General features: G+C 39.7%; 2 protein-coding genes and 1 long non-coding RNA gene across 4 annotated transcripts in view; 2 read left to right on the top strand and 1 right to left on the bottom strand.

Annotated features, from left to right (window-relative positions):
- Positions 1-24,495, top strand: part of LOC107044242 (probable methylmalonate-semialdehyde dehydrogenase [acylating], mitochondrial) — a 133,907-nt gene that overhangs the window by 13,698 nt on the left and 95,714 nt on the right. The window lies entirely within an intron of this gene.
- Positions 12,732-15,338, top strand: LOC107044243 (putative nuclease HARBI1). The gene is made up of 3 exons (XM_015266051.1): positions 12,732-13,353; positions 13,437-13,503; positions 13,764-15,338. Exons 1-3 carry the CDS (start codon positions 13,119-13,121, stop codon positions 14,536-14,538), a joined length of 1,077 nt encoding a protein of 358 aa, XP_015121537.1. The 5' UTR covers positions 12,732-13,118; the 3' UTR covers positions 14,539-15,338.
- Positions 15,749-17,802, bottom strand: LOC107044244. The gene is made up of 3 exons (XR_001461315.1): positions 17,624-17,802; positions 17,429-17,539; positions 15,749-17,362 (listed from the first exon to the last, which is right to left on the bottom strand). It is a non-coding gene; the product is annotated as an uncharacterized LOC107044244 (long non-coding RNA).

Genomic DNA, 24,495 nt, shown 5'->3' with positions numbered 1-24,495 from the left:
ATCATATTTCTCGTTCCCACCATCCAGCATTATATTATTATTTTATATAATTACTAACTAAATCGACGTATTGATCGATCCCAATACGTCACACTCCCCTACTAAAACTATTGTTATCCCTTGGGAAACAATAGTAACAAACTGTTAAGGCTTATTTCAAGTCTATGCCAGATGGGCCTTCTTATGCCTGATGGGCTATCAATTCTCGACCATAAGGGCTAAAAATCCCTGCTATATGAGCAATAAAAATGTTTAAATAATTGAATATTATTTGCTGTCAAAGAGGATGCAATTAGGCTGCATTGACTTAAATAGTTCCATAAATTCTCGTGTTTTATGAGCGAGAGTCTACATGGGTTTAATGCTACTGAAATACCTAATCGACCGAACCCTTACAAAATTAATTTTTGCTTTTAATATAAAATCATTTTAAGTGGGCTCATGACTCGATACATAACATTTCTCTTTCCTCTGGGCCTGGGTCGTGTGGCCTACCACCCTCCCAAGTCTCTCTGTGCTGAGTATCGGGGATCTGTCGTTCGCTCCCCCCAATATGGTTCGACCATCTGCCATCCCTTGGGTACAGCAGCTATGGGCACAGGGCGTTGTTGGAGTGATTGGAGATGCACCACTTGGTTTCGAGGAACCAATGCTCTTACGGGTGCCAAGTGAAAGTGTTTAATGAATCAACAGAAATTCAATTTTTTTTCTGTAATAGCGAGAAATATTTAAAAAATTTAGATGACAATCTTGACCTTTCAACCGGTATTAATTATTGAGAATTTAAATAAACAAAATTTGAAGATCCAGCATTGGCTCTTATGAGGTTATGCACTAATATAAAAGATTGGCCAATTTAGAGATTCATGAAAAATCCCGAAAAATACGGAAAAAATGTAAAAAAAAAGCTGAATCGATTGATCCGGGCGAAATCAGAGGAACCGGGGCAAATAAGAACGAAATCTTAATTTTTCGACTCACTTCCGGAGAAAAAAATCGCTCGTAGCAAAATGGATGATACGCGACAACAGCGCACACAGCTGTCCTACTCCGCCTGTACGCCCCCGTCAACATAACCCTAATTGTCACTCACGGTGGATGTTTTTTCAAAGTGAATTTTAGGATTTCAAACGTAATTATCAATCAATGAGACTCGAATGGTCTTTATAATTGAATTTCAAACGAATTGTGCGAAAGAACACTGGTCTCAGGATCTACTCATCTCGGGAAATCATTTCAATAGATCTTGTTATGGCTAACCAAATATTCAACAAAATGTGTTTCTCGACATTTCCCTCTTAAAAAATTCATTAGATTGAATCTGGATATATTAATGAGTAGTGGAGAGAATAAAGGAATATTGGAGTCTGGCGGTGAGGGATGGGCGATTAAGAAAATGACGGTGTTTTCATTATCACCTAGCGTATCAAGTTCTACTACACGCCGTCCGTGGAAAATGAAAGGTTCTTCCTTTGATTCTTCCTTAGGTTTTCTTCCTTTTGATTTTTTTGCACTTTCTTTTAGTAATTTTTGTTGCTCATGATAATTTTTTACACCCTCTCGAGACCTGGTTTCACGAATTTTACATTTTTGGGAGATAAACTGTCCCCTTTTGTCACGCAATAAATTTTTATTTTTGTCTGAGGCCATGGTTTGTTCACAGGCATGTATAACCTCCAACACACGTTCGAATATCAACAAACCCTCGCGCCTCTACCATCAGCTGACAGCAGCGGTATTGCCACGATTCCCACCGGATATCACCATTTAGTCAATAAAACAAATATTTTTTGGTCGAAAAAATAGAAAGAAAATTTTACATGTATTGCATCCCAACTCAATTTGAATATAAATTGGCGAGATGAATTAATCAAGCTAATACAATTTATTATGCAAGAATTTGGAAAAAAAATGATCAATTTAGTTGTGCACTCGTCCCAATTGGAGTCTCTCAATCTCCCATTGAGGTCAGGGTATCGACAGAGTATGTGCGTTCGACTGCTCCCAGAGGTCTCTCTGGCTCCACGATCTCGGTGATGGTAGCAGTGGAGACGGGCCTTATCTCCCTGATCAGAGTCCTCATTGGGATGTGCACCTCTCGCATTGCTTGATGCTCTGAATGCCTTGGTGTTGCCCTTTCTGGTGAAGGCGCCCTAGTTGCCTGTCTGCGAGGGGTCTTTCGTCTGCTCTTGGTACCTGAACATGTCTTAATTCCCCCACACAACATATCGATCTTTGACCATAGTGAAAATTTCCATACGACCCCAGCAATTATTCCCAACGTACCTAAGGTAATTCCCGCTAGTCCTAGTCCATTCTCTATCCTAGTTACCCGTCTATCCGCAATTCTTTGTCGACTTAGGGCTATGGCCCTGTTAATAATGACCTGTAGTCCTACACTGTCTTTTCCCATACTACCTTCGTCGTTCGGTCCAGTCTGTACAGTTGGAGAGAGAGTAACGTCATCGAGAATTTCCGATAGATTGCCCTCCCCGAGTCCGCGCATGGTTTCATTTATCAAGGTTGGGATGTTTATCATAGCCTTGTTCGCGAATTTGACCTCAACCTCGGATGTTATTTCGGTGAACGGGGTAAGGGTCACTTGTCGCGATCGGGCTTCATACTCCGCTGAGAGGGTCAGTTTTCCTGCTCCGGAAATGCTAATGGTAGCAGGTTCCTGTCGAGAGCAACTCACTCTCAGTTCGTTCTCCATCACGACGGAGAAAACCCACGTGTTGGATTCCTCGATTTGCGTCCAATACGTCTGAGCCATCAATTTCACCCGTACATCGCATATTTCGGAACCTTTGAACCTGGGATTGATGACCAATTGTACTTCACAATCCCCGTTATTATTGACCTCATACATTGGTCGCGTATTTTTGCATAAGAGTTCCATCGATTCTCTTTTGCATCGTCTGACATCGTCATTACTCAACTTAAAATACGTATTGGCTCGCTCCGAAATAGCGGTATAGGGATGACTGGGTGTTATGAAGGCAACTAAGGGTGTAGTCGTGTTGCCGATTCTCATGGGTAGGGTTATATGTTTATATACCGTGTACTTTGTTAGCTTGACCAAGGGTATTGTCAGTATAAAAACTACTTTTTCCCTATGCAGATATGCGGTTAGGTCCGATAGCGTGAGTAATTCCGTGACCCGCGAAATTTCTAATGGTGTGGGAAACTCAATACCCCTATTATTCCTAGTTACCTCCGCCGCTGCGTTGACAATGTTCTGAGGTGACATAATTGATGGATGCAATTGGCCTCGTTTGGCGAACAATATTGCATTTATAAGTATTTGGGTTTCTACCTCATATTCGCTCAATTGCGTACTGAATATCGCTAGCACAACCTGTATTTCTTCGTTTCGCTTTATTACATCGATTTGTCGAATTATTTCATTTACCGAATTTCGGGTCGTCTCTTTTAACCTAACGATCGTTTCGTCTATCGTTCTCAATTTTGAGTAGATTGTCTCGAATTCCGACCGAATAATGTGCGTCTGGTTCGCTAAGAGTGTTCATGTTTCTCTACATTTATTCTGTAATTGTTCAATATATTTGTCGTAATATTCGGCGTCGTCCTCATCCACTGTGCCGAAAAGTATTTTACTAATTTTTCCTACGAAGCCCAAAACTGCGCGTTTCTTTCGCTCATTATTTTCCGACATTAGGTCCCTCATTTGCTTGTGGATGTCGTTCAATGCATTAATTCGATTTAATGCCTGGCTCAATTGTGCCCCAAAGTTGCAATTGTTTCCGATTTGGGTACATACTTCCCTCATCCCGAACCAATGATCTACGAAAATTTGTGTCTTATTCAGGAATTCTGTCAGGTCGATGTGCGTTACCATTTTCCACACGGTGTGGTAAATCCGCAAATCCGCGTACTTGGATGATAGAATTCCATTGCCGTCTGTTATGCATGTTATTCCTACGCCTGGGATTTCTGGGCTCCGGGTGAGCCTGAAACACCATAAAATATGCCATATTAAAAGAAAAAATTTTCCCTCTTTGTTTCTCATTCTATCTTCCATTATCTCGAATCGATCGAAAATAAGAGCTTATCGTGAGAATAATAAAAGATCTCGCTTTTTAAATTTAACTATGTCCCTAGTTTGTTTCCTACGCTCAGCTGTTTCGTATTCCCGCGCGCTTAGTCGGATCCCCCTTCTCGTTGGCGCGCGGGAGAGAGAGACGGGATGGTGCTTGTCGGTATCGCCTCCATCTAATATCGCTCTCGCGCGGTGTTGAGCCGTCCCCCTACTATTCCGCCGTAAGCCGTGTTTGTTGTCTCGGTGACGGCCTCGCGTCGGAATTCGAAGCTGGTGACTCTCGTGCAGTCAAAACAAAGATAAGGGCTTCCTGCCTCTTTCGGTGTGCTGCGCTTCGACTCAAATAGGGCGTTGCTGAGTTTCGTAGCGGTCTTCGGGAGTTTTTTCTCTGTGTGGGCTCATCTCAGTTTTGACAAGTGATTGTTTGTGAAGTGTTGGACAAATTACGGTAACTATTTATTTTATTATTTGGTGTGTAAACATCGAAAAATACCCCTTTTTTTGTTGGATTCCTTTTTCTCCACAAACGTCTCTTGTAGCAAGTTCTTTTATTCAGAGAAAAAAATTCATTCGTGAATTTAATTAACTTTCGATCAAAAATTATTGTACGAACAATATCTGAATTTATAATTGAAACTAGAGAAAGTTAGCATGTTATTTAATTTTATTAACTTGGTTAGAATTTTGTTGACATCTTTTGCTAATTTCTTTCATTCTACAAAAGTTCACGAGGAGCAAAACAAAATTGTTTTTTTGACAGCGACATATTGTGGGAAAATTTAGCTTTTATTTTATTTCACCTTTGAAATTGGTTAATTAATTAAATACATTTTTCAATTAAATAATTGAGAAACTGGATAGAGAGAAAAAATTTTTTTTTCAAAGGTAGAATTATCCCAACAGGTAGTCATCCTTTGAAGAGAAAAAAAATGTGTCAAAAATGTTTTTTGTTGGACGTTTTGTCCTTTACAATAAGGGTTCAATAACATATCCACTAGTTCACGAGACAAAACCCCAATTCTCAAAAATTTTCTGTCTTTCAGGATTGATAGAATGTTCTCTCCAAAGGAGATTTCTCATCTGTCAGCTTCCCGGAATGCTGCCGAAAGGGTTCAAAGTGGATTCGGTGTTGGTATTTGCGGGGATGTTTCTGAGACCATCCCCCGTGTTGATGACGGTATTTTATTTTATTGATTATTTAAATTTGCAAAAATTTCATTTCTATCAACACGTTCTATCATTGATTATATTATTTTCTCCATTTTTGTTTATTTCAAAAAAAAATATTTCTTCATCAACAGCGCGATAGAAGTCATTTGACAGATTACATATGACTGCTACTCTCCACGGAATTTGATGCTGAAATTTTTAAATAATGATTATCGCAATATTATTTCAGAAAATTCCGAACTTTTGGAGACCCAGGGGGGTCTTATGTTCCACGGAGGACGGCAGAGTGCCCGGAGGTCTCGCCGCTTCAGACCGGGAAGCTCGGACCACATTAGGATTGATCCCCCAAGAGTGGTTCACCAGTAAGGGTTTTTCTCCTGCAAAGACATGTGGCTTGGTGCGGCAGACCATGCTTCGGTCGGGGAATCTCCCCCATCTGTATGTCGATCGTCTCGAGCTCCACTGTCCTCTCATTGAGCGTCGAGCTCTCGCTGTCCTGTTTGGGACCATCCTAGAACCTACCCGATCTTCCAATTGGGGTGGAGCTAGGAGAGGTACTGGGCGTCCTAGGGGCTCCAAGTCTCGCCGTAGATCCGGATGGGGACGACGTTCGTCCCGGACCTAGATCGGCCGCGGAGGCCATCAGGAAGGCTGTGCTCGGGGTGGCGTCCCTCGCGATTGTCATGGTCCGGGGGGTGGAAATGTTTCGCCCCTTCCTGTCCTTCTCGAGCCTAGCGGCGATCAGCCGGTAGTCGCTCCGTGCCTCTCTCGTGCTCTTTCCGGTTGAACATCTTTCGTGTAAGTATTAGTTCGTCATTTTTTTCTTTTGAAGACGAGAGAGAAGAGAAGAAAAACTAATTGTAAGACTCCTTTGTTTCCAGAGCGCCGTGGAACTCCTAAAGTTGCCTTTGATACGTGTTTGAAGATATATTTTATTACCTATTTTTTTATTGTACGAGGAATATTCCATTTTTATATTTTTTTTATGGTACGACAAATATATCTTTTTCTATTTAAGGGTCGAAAATCTACTCATTTGAATAAAATTTATCCTCTCCTGTCCACAATCCTCTTCTGTCTTGGCTCTACGTTTTCTTCTCGTAAGATATTTAATTTCTTCATATCGCTGTGGAGAGCAAGGTTGCAGTTTTTCTCTCGTTACCTCATTTCCTTCGACGCAGTTTATGTCAGTTGCTTATCAGAAGTCAAGTGTGACAATTTATCGCTGTTAGTGCTTTAATTTCGGTTTCTCCACGATGCCTCTCGCAGAAGAAGATCCCTGGGTGAGGGTGCTTAAGGAACTGATGGAACTCGTTCCCTTCGTAAATTATCTGGTCCGTAATGGTCCTAATTTATACCATCCCGGGCTGCAGTCGATGTTTACGACTCCTCATCCCAAAACTCCTTGGGACATTGTGGACTATCGTCAGGCCTTGAGTCTGCCTGTCATGCGCTTTAATCAGCATTTCGGGCTCGCGTTAGACGATCTTCTTGATGGTCAGCGTTATGCTTGTGAGGCGACTGGTACCCCTTTTTGGCTGCGTCGTCAGACGAGAGACGAGAATGTGGTTGTGCCCGTACCTGATCCAGTAAGTTGCGATATTCATTTTTTTTCTGGACTTGATGGTATTTAGTCTCATTTTCTAGCCTTTCCATGGGGCAAGGTCCAAGAGCTTACCGACTTATGGCTCATCCTTCCTCTGGAGCGTCATTGCAACGCCCCTTTGCTGTCGGACTCTCGAGCCTGTACCCTCTTTGACCTTCTCTACGATGATTGTTGGGATCGGGTATTTTACATTCTCTATTCAGCTCGTGCACGCGATGTTGCTCGATTGAGGAACCTCCGCTTATCGTTGTCGACCGATTTCTGTTTGCCGAGGCTTTTCCTCGAGGCTCCTTGCCCGGTAGTAAGCTACTTTAATAGTTCGTTCTAATTATAATTGCTAATGGGAGAAAAAAAAAGGTTTTTTAGGCTCCTCGTATGTTCCAATATGAAGACGATCCCCTCGAATATTTGAGGTATCTTACTGGGGATCCTACCCTCGGGGATGAGATCATCGACGATCACGACTGGTATGATTACTTCGAGTGGGTACGTGGGGATGTTTAGGTAAGCCCGTTTCTCCATTCATTATTTTCCAATAATAAACGAAACGGCACACTTGTACCCTCTGGGTATTTTTTGAAAAAATATTGAGAGTTATGCTTGAGTATAACCATATTCTGTCTAGGGCCCGTTTCGCTGACCACGACGATGGCGGATCGTGTGTCACCATGAAAGAGGGGTATCAACTTTCCTTCTCAACGGATTTCTTTCTCAGTTTTGAGGCTTTCGCGGCCATGATTAATGACATCTAGAAAAAAAAAATTCTAAGGGAATTAGAATTTAGAGAGAAAAAAATTTCCGATTCACCCAGCCGGGAATCGAACCCGGGTCTCCCAGATACGCGCCGGGCACTCTTACCGACTAAGCTACCGGGAACCACAGAAATTCACTCTCAAATTCACCTCAAACACCGTCTAACCTCCTTTTTAATAGACCAGCGGATCAATTAAAAACATATGATTGGCTGACCACCCCCCCCTTCCCCTCCCCCCACCACCACAAAGGAAAGCATATAAGGACTACAATGCAATAAGACTGCAGACTGTAATGTTTGCGAAACGTCTGCGCAACGCTGAATCCAAACGCGGCATCCATCCGGAAGCCAAAGATGGATTTCTCTCTCTTTTGTACTTCCGATGTTTCGTACTTAGAATAAGAGAAAATATAAAGGTTGAGAACGAATAAAAAGTTGTGTTATTTCTCTTCTCACGAGATTTACGTCAGCCCCCGTATCCACAAAGAATTGACCTCTCCCCGCTTTTATTCTATTAACTTTTAAATGAATTTGAGTGGGGGGTACATCAATTACGCGGAAATTTATATGGGTCGTCTTATATATCGTGTTCTGCGCGTTTGACTCGCCAATGTCCCCGAGTCCCAGATCGCGCAGTTTCTCCGGACTCACTTCTAGTTTAAATTTTAAGAGGGGCCGGCGACAGCAGTCGGTTCTGTCTGTTGTCCCTCTCCCTTGGTTTTGCTAGAAGTCGCGTTTCTTGGGGGTTGTTTTTTATTTGATGTGCTGGGGTTCTGCAATCCCGTGCAAAGTATTCGGGCTAAGCACACCGATAGCAGCCGTTATCGTTGGTGCTCGGTTTCTTTCCCCGCTTATCATATTGTTTCCCCCCTTTGTACTCTGGTTTGCCTTTGGCTTTGCCAGAGCCGCGTTTCTGTCCGTCGGCTTTTGCTAAAGTCGTGGCCTTAATGCTCATTTCCCTTAAATCAGCCTCAAGGGCGTCATCATCGATTGATTCGACCTTTCGAATTTTTCCCTTCCCTTGAGATTACTTTGTTTTCGCGTGCAATTTTCTAAGGTGTTCGAAATCTTCTGTTTCTTTGAGTTTAGATTCGATCATCACGGCTATCCCAACGGCTTCATCGAAAGAGGTGGGTGTCAGAGAAAACATCACGTTTTTTATGTCCCTTCTGAGTCCCGCGAGAAAAGCTTCTCTCATATTTAGTTTAATTCCGTGAATGTTAATTCCGTAGTCTGCCGTCGGGTCCGTGTCGAGTCGCCTCTGCGCTTTTAATTAAAGGGCCCTGAATCGCGCTTCATAGTCCGTCACTGACTCCCCGTATTGTTGATAGAGGCGTGACATTTTCGCGAGAATTCGACGCAGGTTTTCCCTCGTACCGAACGACAGGCGAAGTTTCAGAACGAGATCATCGAGTGAATTGATGCTGGTTAACGCGTTTTCCACAGCCAATCTTGCTTTTGGGCCAAATCTCGGCAAGCATTGGTGCGAAAAATTTAATTCGTCTCCCGGTCTTAAGAGTCTGCCGGACATATTTAGGCTCGTAATGAACCTTTCTGTGTCGTCCCCAACTTCATACTTTGGCAGCGGTCTGATCGCGTTCCTCACTCTCTGATCCTCCCCCAAAGGAGTGATCTGCCTATGGGTTATAACCCATTGGTAACCCGTAGTTTTGTCCTGCGAGACCTGGATTAACCTCTAGTCCTGTGTTTGTACCCCCAGGATTGCCATTTGAGCTAACACTCTCAACATTTATTCCTGGAGCCGCACTGAATCTTCCCAGGCCAAAATTCGTTCCTCCAAATCTCGCGTTTATGTCCGACATTGGGCTTCTGAGTCCCACTTCCGGCCTACCGAATCCGTAACCCATATCAAATGTTCGTCCTATGTCTATATCTGGGCTTCCCGTCGCGTAATTCCTGGCCAACGTCGGATTGTATGGTCCCAGCCCCAAATCTGATCTATTGAATCGATAATTATTTCCATACGCTGAGGCCGGTTGCTCCAATCCTAGATCCGGTCTATTAAACCCCGCGAAAATTCCCGATGTTGGGGAGGTAAATGCGAACGGTTGGGAAATACCAATTGACGTGGGCGCGACCGAACTTGTGCTCATTCTGGAATGTAGAGTTGTAAAGGTTATGGTTGTATTTGCTGTGCATGATGCAACTGATGGATTAGTCGTCGATGCTTTGCAGTTGACCGGTTCCGTTGGCACTCCTGTCGTTACCCCATTTGATACTCCCTCCGTGTCTATTCTAGCTAATTCTAATCCTGAGAGGTACGGTCTCGAGTCACTGTTCCCTCGATCGCGTCGACGAGTCCGACTGGTCAAGGATCGCGTTGAACGGGTAGGAAGAATTTTGAGCCTTTTTGGTACTTACGCAGACCCAAAGACGGCTAACAGAAGCCAGATGTGCATCTTCTCGTTTTGGATCTCGTTCGTTGTCTCTGCGCGTTGCTTCTCTGCTAGTTGTCACTGCTACCCGATTTAGCGAGTTGTCTCTGGTAGTTTTCTCCGCTAGCGGTTCTCTGCTAGTTGTCTCTGCTACCCGATTCAGCGAGTTGTTTCTGCTTTCCGATTTGGCGAGTTGTCTCTGCTTTCAAATTCGGCTGTTGGCTTCTTGTGATGACGTAGAGCCGTTGTTTTCTTGCGAAATCCACTTTTTGGGCGTTCTCCCTTCCTCTCTTCCTCTTTTTTTTTTCACAAATGTGAAATGTTCGACACTGAACCGTATCCTATGAGGTTGAAGCAAGAGACTGAATTGTGTCGTCTGTTCTTTGACCGTCGGCTCTTCTCAATACATGCGTATACGACTAGGTTCTTCACTGTATCCCTTCAGCTCTGGAATAGCATCACATAAAATTTTCCTTGTGCTTGCACTCGATTCCCCGAATGACTGCCAAACTAGTCGGGTACCAATGTGACGTTATGAGTTTTACCCGGAGGTAAAACTCAGTGAATTTTTGTCCTTTTCCGTCGTACTATTACTGTCAGTGAGCGGAATCTCCTTTTTCACTACACCTTTACACATATTCCTGCACTGTACTCCTTTGTACGGTCACTTAATCCTTAGCTAACTTCGGCGGTGAGCTCACAGGGGATTCACTCACTCGGAGGGATGTTAGGAAAAGTATGAAGAAATATTACTTGGTGATGTTCTAAATAAACACTCGCATATTTAGTCGGTAAAAGTATGGTATATTAATTGTTGGTTGTTTGAAATATACGACTCGGTTTACTATGGGTTGGTATACGTGTGATTAAGGCTCGACTAGGGACTTCGACTCGATTTGTTGGCTGAAGGCCTGAGCTAGAGGTCCGCTCGACTCTGCTCCTGATCGTACTCTGGTGCTTCCAGAGTCCTCAAAACTTGGCAAAGCCCCAATTCGCTGAGCTAAGCAGTCTCACGGTTTTCTCCACTAACACTATCTCGTGTCATCATTGACAGAGACTTAAACAGTCAAACAGTTCATCGTTCTGAACTGGACTCCTGAAAAACCGTGGGACTGCTTACCACGGTGTCCAAATGACACCGCGGGATTGCTGACCAGTGTCTGGACGATAGGAAAAAGAAATCATATTTCTCGTTCCCACCATCCAGCATTATATTATTATTTTAGGTTCCATGTCTATATCTCACAAAACAAACTCAACACGTCAATTCAACACACGACATTTCAACACACAACAAATGCAACACCAACAAAGTCAACACAATCAAACTCATCATAACACAATTTAAACATGCGTAATAATCAACACAAATCAAACAAAAACACCATTACATGTACTCTGGATGTCAACAAACACATCGAAAATATCATCATTGGGCATCCAAAGGAAAAGATAATAAAACTCCCAGCTATCTTCGTAGTATCCAACCCATATCCATTTGAAATATAAATATATAGACACCAATACGAAAAAACAAACGAAACCAACCCAACCGTATACCTCACAATCGAAGAATAATCCGTACGGTGAAAACTCTGATCGAGCACACAAGCATCACCATGCCGTTACATTTTGTAATAAGTCAACGAGGTAAACGACAACTAACTAGGCATCGCCCATAACATCAAATTATAAATAATAATGATAAACCCATGGAATATACTCACTCGCGCTGATCAAATTGATATAACCACGTTCACTTAATAATATACTTGAATGTGTTTTTTGTGAAAAATAAAATGATGTGTTTAAATAAATTGATGTTGAAATTGAATATGATGGAAAAACCGAAGGATGAAATAGTTTTCGTAGACAATGAAAATGTTGAATTGACGTATTGTGCTGAAATGACGCTGTGGAGTTTAGACGTGTCACCTTATTTTATATAATTACCAACTAAATCGACGTATTGATCGATCGCAATACGTCACAAGGAGTTTCAAAAGAGGGAAATAGAACCTCAAAATTTTAATTGGACGAATTTTAGAGAAACTGAAATTTCCTTTGTAACAGAAGAAACAGCAGAAAAAGTCAGCGGGACACATAGAGACACGAAAATATTGGTGTCTATAGGAGTGCGAATGCGGTGCAGTGTAGAATCCACAGCCGCATGCATAGGGTTGGATAGGGCCGATTAGCCAATCAGAGGGCAGAAAGGGCCAGAATGAAAAAAAAAAACTTTTCGTCAGGGGTTTTTTATTTTCAATTTTTCTGTTTTTCTGTTTTAAATAAGTCAATTGACAACTTCTTCTTCAGGGGTTTTTACTTTTCAATTTTATGAACTTTAGTTATTTTATTTAACCCTTTTTCAGTTTTTAAATAAGTTAATTGAAACCTTTTCTGTCGAGGATTTTTAATTTTTAATTTTTCAATTTTTCCGTTTTTTTGGTTTTTAAATAAGTCAATTGACAACTTCTTCGTCGGGGGTTTTCAATTTTCTAGTTCTCAGTTTTTTTTACCCTTTCCTGCATAATTTAACCCATTAATTACTCTAAAGATGATTATCCTCCATTTGAATCTTTCACGCGCAGAATCATAAGTATGAACGAAATTTCACTGCTACCAAGCCATTTTCGTTTTTGCTTGCTAGGGAATTACGGTTCAATCTAGTCACCTTCATCGAATTATTTTTTTGGAAAAACTTTTTAGAAAAACGGAGTGATTGATCAATAAAAAGGTTTCGTAGTTCGATTCCTTGGAGTGTTTTCTTCATTTGTAATACAAAAACTCATTTTTTCGAATCGTTTTTCATGTAGTTTCGTCCGGACGACAACGTTACAGAGTTAGGTTACCGAGTGTCAAAAGCATATACCCCTACCTTTGGTTTGACGTCAGCTGCGTCAGCTAAAATTGCTGGAATAATATAAATATATAAATGGCGATTCAATCAACTACATAAGTGGATAAACATATGTAGATCAACATTCAATGAATGAGCGAAATCTCTACTGAGGTTAATAAATTATTAAAAATTGAGTAACAGTTGATTAGTGTAGTGATGAAATCGATCAACTGAGAAGAATTTATTGTGGAATCCTGAGTGAAGTTCACACACTATTTTCCATTTTATTGATGAATAATGCGGTTGAAGATAACGATAGTGAATCAGAGGATTGCGTTATAGCGTATGCAAATTCTCGAGCCGTCCAGGACGCTGCTAACAGGATTCATAATTACTTCGAGATAAATATCGTGATAAGCTCGGAAGTGCAACTCCAGTCAAATTTTCGGATGTTCAGAAACACCTTCAACTGGCTTTTCAGAGAATTATCACCATCACTATCCAGTCCACGAGTATGTGGACGTCAGTAGTATGGGAACTACTTTGGCGCCCCCCACCTAAAGTCGATATGTCCCCACCACCACACCTGTCAGAGTAGCACGGCTCCNAAACCCAGCACAAGATGAAAAAGCATTTAGCCGTTATATGGCTTCTGGCTACTCCAGACTCTTATAGGTAATTGTTAACTGTTTTTGACAAGTAGATAAGATTATGGCCCTCGGTATGTCGGCTTGGGTTAGGGGTGTGAATTGGTGATTACAATTGTAATAACATTTATCGTGCCACTAATGATGGATACATTGAAAATTTTCATTATTCTACCATTATTTCAACCATCTTAAGCCACCATCTCAATAAGCCATTGAATGGATCTGATAAAAGAAACATTTCTTAATGTCACTGTACATTGGATTGTCTGTTTATTCTTTTTATAGATCGATAGGAGACCGATTCGATATGAGTAAAGCAGATTTATTCAAAGTATTTGTAAAAGTAATAACTGGTTTGAATACAATGGTACCACGAATTATTGAGTGGCCAAACGAGGCGAGGAGACGTGTGATAGAAAGAAGTTTAGCAGGGGTAGCTGGCATTTCAGGAGTGGTGGGCATCATCGATGGCACATATGTAGAAATGAAAGCCCCGCAACAACATCCAGAAGCATATGTTAATCGGAAATGTTTCACCTTTATGACGTTACAAGGCATTTGTGATCATGAGTTACTCTTCCCTGACGTTTTCACAGGTTATTCAAGTGCTGTGAGTGACATTAGAATATTTCGAAATTCCGATATCTACCCGAAATTTCGAAACAATCCTCAGTCCTATTTCGAAGATCATCAACGCATTCTTGGTGACAAGGCCTATCCTATAAATAAGCTGTGTCTCACCCCCTACATCGCTCATCATGCATTGACTCGATGTGAAACAAATTTCAATACTAAGCACGCCAAAACCAGAACAGCTATTGAGCGTTGTTGGGCACTACTTTATGGACGTTTCCGATGCTTGAGCTGTCTAAATATGAATCGCATGGATCTGGTTCCCGCGACTATTGTAGCGTGCTGCGTGATTCATAATATATGTCGCATAAATGAAGATGATTTGACAGAGGTTTTCGAAATTGAGGGTCAACAGCATTTGCAGTATATAAGAGATGATGATGAGATTGCTGATGACCATGAGCTTGACATACTACGACAGGAATGAATCGTGCGCCGTGATAACTTGGTTACAGCGCTCAATGCATAGACCAATGTATACTATCACTACCAAATTGTCCAAAGCAGAATCTCCAAAGGTTTCATCCACGAATAACGACTAGTGTCGGCGATGAATTGTGTATAGATTACTTCACCACGTGGTGCAGGTTCTAGTTCATGAGAAATCAATTCTGCACATCCTCTTCACAGTTTCTCATCATCATTTTGACACAACTGCAAGATGGACTGCACTCAGTGGACTTCTTGAATCCGTAAAATCATTTTGGAAGAATTGATTCAGTAGAGAAGAGGCGACAGGAGATCAGTATCATTTATAGATTGTTCTGTGAATATCTAGGGAAGGAAGGAGTTTAGCAGAATTCAACAAGACACCTTTTTTGTGGAGAATTCTGTCGACTATAATGAGGTCGTTTGATGTTGTTGGATAAATCCTATAGCTTCCGAGATATTTGCAAAATAGTCTGTAGAATTTTTTTATGATCGCTTTCCGAGGCGTTGCTGCAACATTGATGCATCGGATATTTGTCTCATTTTAGTCCGTCACATCTATGCTTACGAGTTTGATGTGTTATGTTGTATGTTACCTTCAATCATATTTTGAGAGTAACTAATTGAATCACAAACTACGACAGTAGTTTACTATGTGGACTACTACATTCTTTTTTTACTATGCAGTGAATATGTTCATAAGAAAATTAACGAGTTACAATGGTCGGTGAATTTGTATTGAACTGTGTAAATTCGTTGAATAAGATTTTATGAAATTGAATACATTGTTAAAATCCCTTTCAGCGTGTATTTTCATGAAAAAATAAATTGAAAAAAAATATAAGACTAAATTTCTGTCTATCATGATTCTGATAAAACACTCAATGAAGGATCGATCAAATTTTCTCCATTATTGAATAATATTATTTCGCTCTTGTGGTTTTTGTGTTTATCGTCTTTTGCCCTCTCCTTAATAGATGCGAGTCTTACTGCCAGATTGGTTTATTCAAGAGTTACACAATATTATTAATAAAACACCATAATTGAATAATGGTCTCATCGGAAAAGAACTAGGAACTTTCGATTCCAAAAATGATTCTCCTCCATTAACCTTCGTCAAAAATTATCGGTTGCGGAAGATATATGAAATCAGTGGAAAGTTGACACCAATTTTATTATGAGCAATTACTTTTATTCAGTCTCTTTCAGTGAATAGAATACTAAAGCTCTTATAGAGGGATAGAAAATAATGGTAGGCACTCATTTTCCAATTCAAATTGGAATCTCATTATAATAACTTGGAAATTGATGCCGAAAGAACACAGTTATATGAAAAGTATAGAATACCCATAGGAGATTCCTTCTATGGATATTCTATACTATAGAGATTATCTATATAGTATAGATATTATATTCTCCTATATCTATCTATAGGAGATTCCTCCTATGAGTATTCTATACTTTACAATATACAGTACCCGTAGTGCCCTATAACTATATCAACTTATATTTTCAGCGGCTATGAGTAATATCACTGACAATTGCACTTCCATCGATATATCTACTGACTTACTGTATCTAGGCGGGTTTATCACTATTATTCCTCATAAAACTAAATTGTAATACGAATCAGTCTTCTAATATTCGTGAATTACAACAGTTTTAACCAACTAATAAAATTCAGAAGTGAAATGGTAAGACGAGATCAGCCACATTATTTTCGGTATAAGGTTTTCATGAATACCGTTGAATCTTAGGGAAATTGACGTGTCCTTATAAGGACCTTGTTTGTGGACTAGAGTGAGAGCTAAGAAAGAGTCTTCATGAGAATTTGCTAATTCCTTGGAATTCTCAGATATAAAAAAAAAATGATCGAACGGAAATTTACTGATCTTGATTTACATATTCACTACAAAATTATTCTCATGACATTTATCAAGTATGTAGGTTTAAACAAAACAAAAGTAAACCAAATGGAAAGCTATAAAAGTGGAAACATTGTCTAAAGTGTTACTTATGATCCTCTTCAGAGTCCTCTTCTCCTCTGTTCCTCTTATGGCTAACCAATTGTTTGACTACATTTGTCATATCTTTGAGAACATCAAGGCAACCTCTCTGTACTGCCATGGAATCGGCATGACGTTGTTGGATATCTTCCGACCTGTTCCTTGGTTCAACTTCCAGCGCAGCAAGATGCGTTTCGAACTTAGTTTTTTTCAATTTTGGAAGTTGTTGGAATCCTGGCCCATCCTTTTCAGCACCTGAATTCTCAATGATACTCTCATCTTCTTCGTCTTCTGAGTTATGACTGTCTCGTAACTTAGGAGATATATTCTTTGCTCCTCTGAAAGATGAAGCGATCGCAATAGGTTTTGCTCTAGGATCGTCTTTGAAAATCTTATATATCTCATCAAAATAATCAAAAGAAATAGGCGCTGCACCTGTTGATTTATTTGATCTATTGTCCAGAGCCTTATAAAAAGCTGCCTTCAAAGCTGCCCATTTATCTTTGATTTGTTAACGGTCATGACTCCCATCTTGATTTGCTTGCTCGCGCTCAAAATCTTTCCACACCATATCATTTTTCACAGTAGTGCTTACGGACTCTTTTTGATGGCTGACATAAAAATTGATCAGAGCCAATGTCTGAGCACGTGACCACCCACATCGAATCTTTTTTGATGTAGAGGATGTTCTAACCGTATTTTTAGTACTCTTCACTTTTTCCTCCATTGACTCAGCAACATTGGCAGTATTGACATTTGTTGATGGATCGGGTGATGGTGGAGGCGTCGACTCTGTGTTGTACCATTCGGCTTTACCTAAAACAATGTATTGTGAAATTCTGCTATGCGCTATAAATAGAAGCGTTAGAAAAATCTATTAACCATTATCGAGGACTAGGACTTGCCCTTTCTCATTTGTGATGAAATTTACTGCCTTATCATGTACTATTTGTAACTCACTCGGTTCATCAACTTTCTCAGTTTTCTTCATTTCTTTTAAAAAAGGAAGATATTTTTATGAGTATATTGAAGGGAACAATATGAGCATTTCCTTGAAGGATATAATGAGACACTAACCAGTTATTTTACATTGATGTTTATCCACTTATGTAGGTGATTGAATCGCTATTTATATATCTATATTATTCCCGAAATTTTAGGGGTTATCTGTCAGCATTGCCTACTTCGTTAAATGTGAACGATATAATGTACCACGCTCCAACGGAGTATAGATCACAACAGCTCATTGCGAACACTCCTCGGTGTTATACCTCACCAACGGCAAATCACTTGACTATTTCGAACGATTTCGGGTAAAGTTTACCAAAACGTTACATACCTTGTCATTGGAACCACGTCCAACAAAAATGCTATTAAGTGGCCATGTAATTTAAACGGCAGTTACCATCAGAGTCGAAAATTTCGATTCAATTTTTTTTTACGGTGGAACCATCATTTTTGGAAAATTAAATTCTTAGGCCCTTCATTCCATGATTATGAAGGACCTAAGAATTTGATTTTTTTCAGAAATGATGTCCCCCCCTTAAAAAAAATGGATCGAAATTTTCGACTCTGGTGGTAACTGCTGTCTAAGTTACATGGCCACTTAATTAGGGCGATTGTCGTCCAATTCACGAACTTATGGCGCCACGTGGCTAAACGTTTTTCAATGGATTAGACAAGGAGAGCATGCATTTAGCCAACTTTGCTCAATGCTTTTCGCAAATGGAGTGTATAGCCACCTGCTGCCATCTGTTGCCGCTTTCCGCGAATGCACTAATAATTAAGAATTTATTATGGATGAAGGTCCATATATGTAGCAGATTTTAATTAGAAAATGGATAATCAACCCTTCTAATCATTAGAAAATCATTTGGAGTTATTTGGAAAATAGTTTTCGATGTTTGGAAACCAAAATATTAATTAATATTGATTAATTAAAAATTGGCCGTACGATTGGCAAAAATGTCCAAAATTTCCTTCTTGACATTGTCAGTCACCGCAAAATTATTTGGATAATCGGTGGTTCATATACCAATGTTTGGAAAAATTCATTCAATTGAATATCAATTGTTTATTAACGAACATTGGTTTATGAATCAATCGATTATCTAAATGATTTTACTTTGACTGACACTGTCAAAGATGAAATTTTCTACATTTTTGCTGAATTCTACGGCCAATTTTGAATTGATTAATATTAATAATACTTGGAATTCCACATATTGAAAACTATTTTGCAAATATCTCCAAATAATTTCCTAACGATTAGAAAGATCAATTATTCATTTTCTAACATGCATATTGAGCATATGCCATGTATGGAGCTTCAGGAACCACCGGGAACAGGGAATACGAGACGATGAAGCATAGGAGACCCCCAGTCTAGATGTTGTTATGTCCAAATTATTTCCAGCCTAAAATCTAACCCCCCCCCCAATTCCAAAATAACCAACAGCGCACAAGATTTAGATCACACAAAAAATGCAATAAAAAGTAAACTAAGGGCCAAACAATTAAAGTACATAGGACCAAAATTGTTCCCCCGGATGAAACAAAACCCTCGAGCCCTCATACACCCCGTTTGGACCATCACGAAACCCACCCCCACTACCCTACTTGAAATAAATAAATTGCCCCCAAACCAAATTAGAAAACTAAAAACCCCGCACCCTACAAATACGTCAAAAGTTCCGTGTCATAACGACGAAACTTTTGACCCATCACCTAAAAAGAAATTCCGAACACTGCAAAAGTTGTTAACAAATAACTTTAGCAGGGGTCCAATTTTTCCCTAACAAAACATTTTTACTAAAACCCAAAATAATAGTTTTACAGAAAACTTCCCATAACAAAAAACGACCGGGCAATAAAACCAAACCATCCAAGCCCTCACTCAATCCAATCGGATAACAACTACAATTGCTAACAACAAATTCCCCTAAAAATTTTCGACCAACCCTAATAAATAGTAAAACACCATTCCAACCCAAAACAATATCTCCAAAAACGCCACACAACCGGCGCAAGAGAACAAGCCGACAATTTTGACTTTCCGACCATAAATAAAAAAGCTAGCTAAATAAACAATATCTAACTAACAATCGATGTGACACCCAAACAACGCGTTCCCGTGAAAAATGTCCTTAACAAAAATTATTCGAATCATCAAGACCTTTCCGGCAAGCCAAAACAACCCTCAAAAATAATAACCCCTAAACCACCCCCCAACCTCAAAATGAACATAAAACACATTCCAATAACTCTATTCGGCACAACCGATGTCGGAATTGCCGATAAGCAATTTCAACATCGCGCTAAATTCCTTAGGCCACTTCAAAGTTCAATAAGTTCCAAAACCCAAGGAGTGGAATCAGCGAAAATTCGATCACGTGAACAGGTGTTCCACGTCGAATTTTCGTCATAAACCTCCAAATCACCAACTCCCACCCCTTAAAGCCAACGCCTAAATTCAAAACCTAAAAACTACAATCGATAAAAGTAAAACTCAGTCGTGTAAAATCCGGGGAACGAATACGTTCTCCAATCTTCGGTAATTCGGGTTCTTCGGTACCAAGTCGGAAAAAGTCAATCTTTCGTCGTAGCTCCCAACAGAAATCGGTGAACTGAATTTCGAGGGTGGTCTCCTGAGCGCTGACGATCGCTGCCGAGAGTTGATCGATTTTGGATATACGGAAATTTGAGTTATCAGAAATCCCTCATCAAAATTAACGAGAATTTTCACATTCTCTAATATCATAAAAAGAAGAGATACACTCTTTCGGCTTTTAAAATCACGCGTAGGAACCAATAAGGCTTTCGCGACTCCAAACGCCTTACCGTATAAGTGTGTGTATACTTATAAATAATTCGGATCCTTAATTTAAAAACACTAAAGAACATTGTGAAAAATACGTTATAGAGAGAAATTGTAATAAATATCTGGGACGACATTTCCACCTATTAAGGATTACATCTCCAATAAGCTGAAAACTTGTAAGTAAATCTTAAGTAATATATTGTTGTAAAATTTGAACTTTGTGATTCGCGGAAAATCAAGCAAATCGAACTGCAAATTTCCCCTGACAGTGTAAACTTGGATTAACTGGTTAAAACAAACAATTAAAGGTGTTACACATTCGAGAAATTCGCTTAAATCATTTCAAACATCCCTTCGAAATATAAAAAATGAAACTTCCGGTCCCATTACCTGAGAAGAAAACAAGTTAAGAGTGCAGAATAAACAAATTGCTCATTAACACTCGGGAAAACGCGATAAGAAACATTTTATCGCACTTTATTTTTATTGTTAACCAAGGAGTCCTTGATACCTGATCCATTAGAGTCCAATGAATGAATTCAACGAATAAATCAGCTTCTAAACTCAGGATTTTCCCGCCTGAAAAATCCTTCGGACATAACAATGCTATTATGTCTATGGCGTACACAGCAACAGCTGAAGAGCAGTAACTAACCAATTTTACCAACGGGTTTTTTTGTTTGCTCGCTAGGGAATTTCGGTTTAATATTTTGACCGTCCCCAAATCATTTTTAAAAAATTCATTTTGTAGGAAAACGGAGTACTTAATCAAAAATCGGACTCCGTAATAGATTCTCCCGGAATGTTCTCTTTATTCTTGATACACATATTTACTTTTTGGAATCGTTTTTCACGTAGTTTTGTCCAAATACAGATATCGATGAGTCGTGTTATGGACTGTCAAATGCACATACCCCTCCCTCTGATTTGCCGTTGGCGGTAAAAATGACGAATTGAAGACATCGTTATCAGAACATTTCAATGAAAAGTCTGCGATGAATATTATTGATCACTCCGTTGTCACTTCCAGTAATTGTTTACGCTCCTTAATTACTTCAGCTGAAAAAAAAATTTGAGAAGGGAAAAAATGGTCAAAGGTACGAAGAATCAATGAAACAGTTTGCTTTATACATTTTCATATTAGGAGGGAGAAATCTATATGAAGTTCTTCATCAAAATCTTCCTACTCATTTTTATCACCCTCTACAGTAGGACGATGTATCCAAGGCATCAATGAGCCCATTCGCGAAGGAGTTTTTTGATTTCGTGACCTGAGCAGTGACCTGACTTACCGTGTCGAAATTTGCCGATGCGTGTCTGGATAAGCGAAGATGGGACCAGAATCACTGGTCGCATTCAATATGATTCTCGATTCAACAAAATCATTGGGTTCGTGTTACCGTTGGATGCTAATGGACTACCAATTTTGGATACGTATGAGGCTTCATCGGCAGAAAAAATTGAGAAATCCTTTGAGCTGGGTACCATCGCTAACTATGGGTATGTGATAATGGCTCAACCTCTCCGGGAAGGAGTTGCCCTATTTTGTCTTGCTTTTTTTGGAACCGATAATCGTTTCAAATCCGATCACGTTATTCGTCGATGGGAGTGGATGAAGCAGCAAGCCGCACTTGAAGGTATCACGATTCTTGGTTCTTCATCCGATAGTGATACTCGCTTAATGAAAGCTATGAAACAAAACTGTATCATCCAGGACCCGGTAATTCTACATGGATGGAAGGACTGGTTCATTGAATCTGTGACGTAATCAGCAATGAGTGTTCAAGACGAGATACATATTGGTACTAAAATACGTAATGTTTTCTTGAAGCCATCAGTTCTTTTACCTGTTGGACAATTTATGGTATCATCAGCTCATTTACGAATATTAATATTAATTGATGCGATACCCAAACAAGACCATGGATTGACCACAAGTGATTTAGATAATGATGATAAAATCAATTTCAGATCGGTAGAAAAGATTTGTTGTACCACAGTCACAACTTTGCTATCTCAAGTTGGTGATTCCAATGGTACCAAAGTTTTTTTGGAAACACCGAGGAATATTTTGGACAGTTATATGAGGAAAGATCTCACAGCTATGGAGAGACTTCATATGATGTGGATGAGTATTTTCTTTCTTCAACTTTGGAGACAGTGGATTGTTGAGCATGGGTACCGTACGTCGAACAACTTTATCACTAGCAATGCATACACTTGGATTGAATTAAACGCGTACGCCCTCATTGTAGCAATAATTAAATTCAGGGCACAAGGAATATCTCACCTTTTCATCCCATGGTTATTCAACAGTCAACCCTGTGAAAAGTTCTTCCGTGTGGCACGATCACTCACATCACCTTATTCAACTATAATAAACTTCAGTATGTTGGATTTCACTCATCGTCTCCAGCAAATACAATTTCAAACTCAAGTACAAAATATCCTGGCCACTGAGGACAGTTTTCCACGAGCAGAGAAATAATGAATGAAAGCAAAAGAAATTCATGATGTGTTGGAAGGAGCTTATTTACCAACACATGACGCAATAAGTGGCATTGAGTTTGGGTATGAAAATGGAAAATGATAATCACATCTCTTGCGTCATTTCTATGGTTAAAGTTGATGTTCCAACAAATGATAATCCAAATGAGTCTGATCACGAAGATGAGGAGTTTGATAATAGTTCCAAAGACAAGTCCAACGATCAGAGTGTTATTGATCAAACGATTCAAGAGGATTTATAGTTGTTATCGTCCAATTTACAAGAATCGCAGAGTCAAACTGCAATCGAACTTTCGCTCAAAGGGCCTTACGTGCATTACATTGATAAAGCTGGTCGTACTAGTGTTATTCGCAAAAGTACTGTTTCTTGGATATATTCTTTATTGATTATATTAAATTAAGCAACGATCATTTGAGTAGAGTAAGATGCTCATTGATGTTAAATGGTCAAACAGATGATTCTGATGTTCAAATGACTGGTAAAGATGCTCAAAATGTTATGAGGAGTGGTAAAGTTTGTATAGGACAGTGGTGTTGCTTCCGAGATGTAGAGAAGAAAAAAATCAGAAGAAACATCAGATTATCGGTAGACTCTTTGCTTTTTCATATATTGCTGGCAAAGGTAAGCGATTGCAATATTCAAAGTCGAGTGCACCAACAGAATGCCCAACGAAAAACTCCAAGGGTATCATGTGTCTCTGTTCTCCATGGAACGAGGTTCAAGATGATCAACTCGTAGCAAAATCTGAGAAACCGGCTTGGCATGACCTGAAAACGTATGAGTGCACGCTTCCTCGTCCATCATTTGAGAATAGTGCTCCCCATTACAGTCCTCATATTCTACAGGAAATGAGGAGCATTCGCAATTAATTTCCAATTAGTAAAATAATTAATGAAAGTAAAATGATTCTCAAGTATATGGTCCTATACTGTAATAGTCGGGTACTCGTCTGAAACGGGACATCTCGTCAGTAAAAATTCTATTTATATTCGTTCACGTATTATATTCTGTCACGTCGCACTGAGACATATTGATATGTATAATTATTAGAAGAATATATTGCAAAACCTTTCGAAACTTTTGTTCACATCCCTTCATTAACCTCTTCCTCTACACAGATTTCACAAGAATTTCATGGGATTTCATATATTTCAGATATTTCAAAGGATTTCGTTAAATATTGCATGGGATTTCATAAGATTTCATGGAATTTCACAACAATTTCATGAGAATTCGTGGGATCTGGTGAGATTTCACGAGAATTCCATGAAATTTCAGGATTTCAGAAATTTCAAAAGATTTCATTTGATATTTCATGGGATTTCATGGGATCTCATGGGATTTCAAATTGATCTGTACACCAGATTTCATGAGTGATTACCCCCTCGGTTGAAAAAAAATTTTCTGGTGAATATGAGTTTGCAGCCCGAGCCGAAGACAAGAATTGCCATTATATGAGCTAGAAAACTTTTTTCAGGCCGTATGTCGAATGATATTTTTTGACATGACGGGCGTAGGCAGCAATTTGAAAACGTGTAGCGTTCTGTCACCGGACATGTACAGTCGCCAGGTGTTTTTACCGATATACACCAAGGTCAGGCGCGATAATTGACCGGTAAT

The sequence above is a fragment of the Diachasma alloeum genome, unplaced genomic scaffold, assembly GCF_001412515.2.
Source record: "Diachasma alloeum isolate Michigan unplaced genomic scaffold, Dall2.0 Dall_scaffold_00696, whole genome shotgun sequence".
Taxonomy (NCBI): Eukaryota; Metazoa; Arthropoda; class Insecta; order Hymenoptera; family Braconidae; genus Diachasma; species Diachasma alloeum.
This window is presented reverse-complemented; position numbering and strand designations above follow the sequence as displayed.

Bases quoted from the DNA above. Each gene is read 5' to 3' on its own strand.
- LOC107044243 (XM_015266051.1), top strand. From the start codon at position 13,119: ATGAATAATGCGGTTGAAGATAACGATAGTGAATCAGAGGATTGCGTT. The intron at 13,504-13,763 runs GTAATTGTTAAC...TTCTTTTTATAG, and splicing joins GCTACTCCAGACTCTTATAG to ATCGATAGGAGACCGATTCG.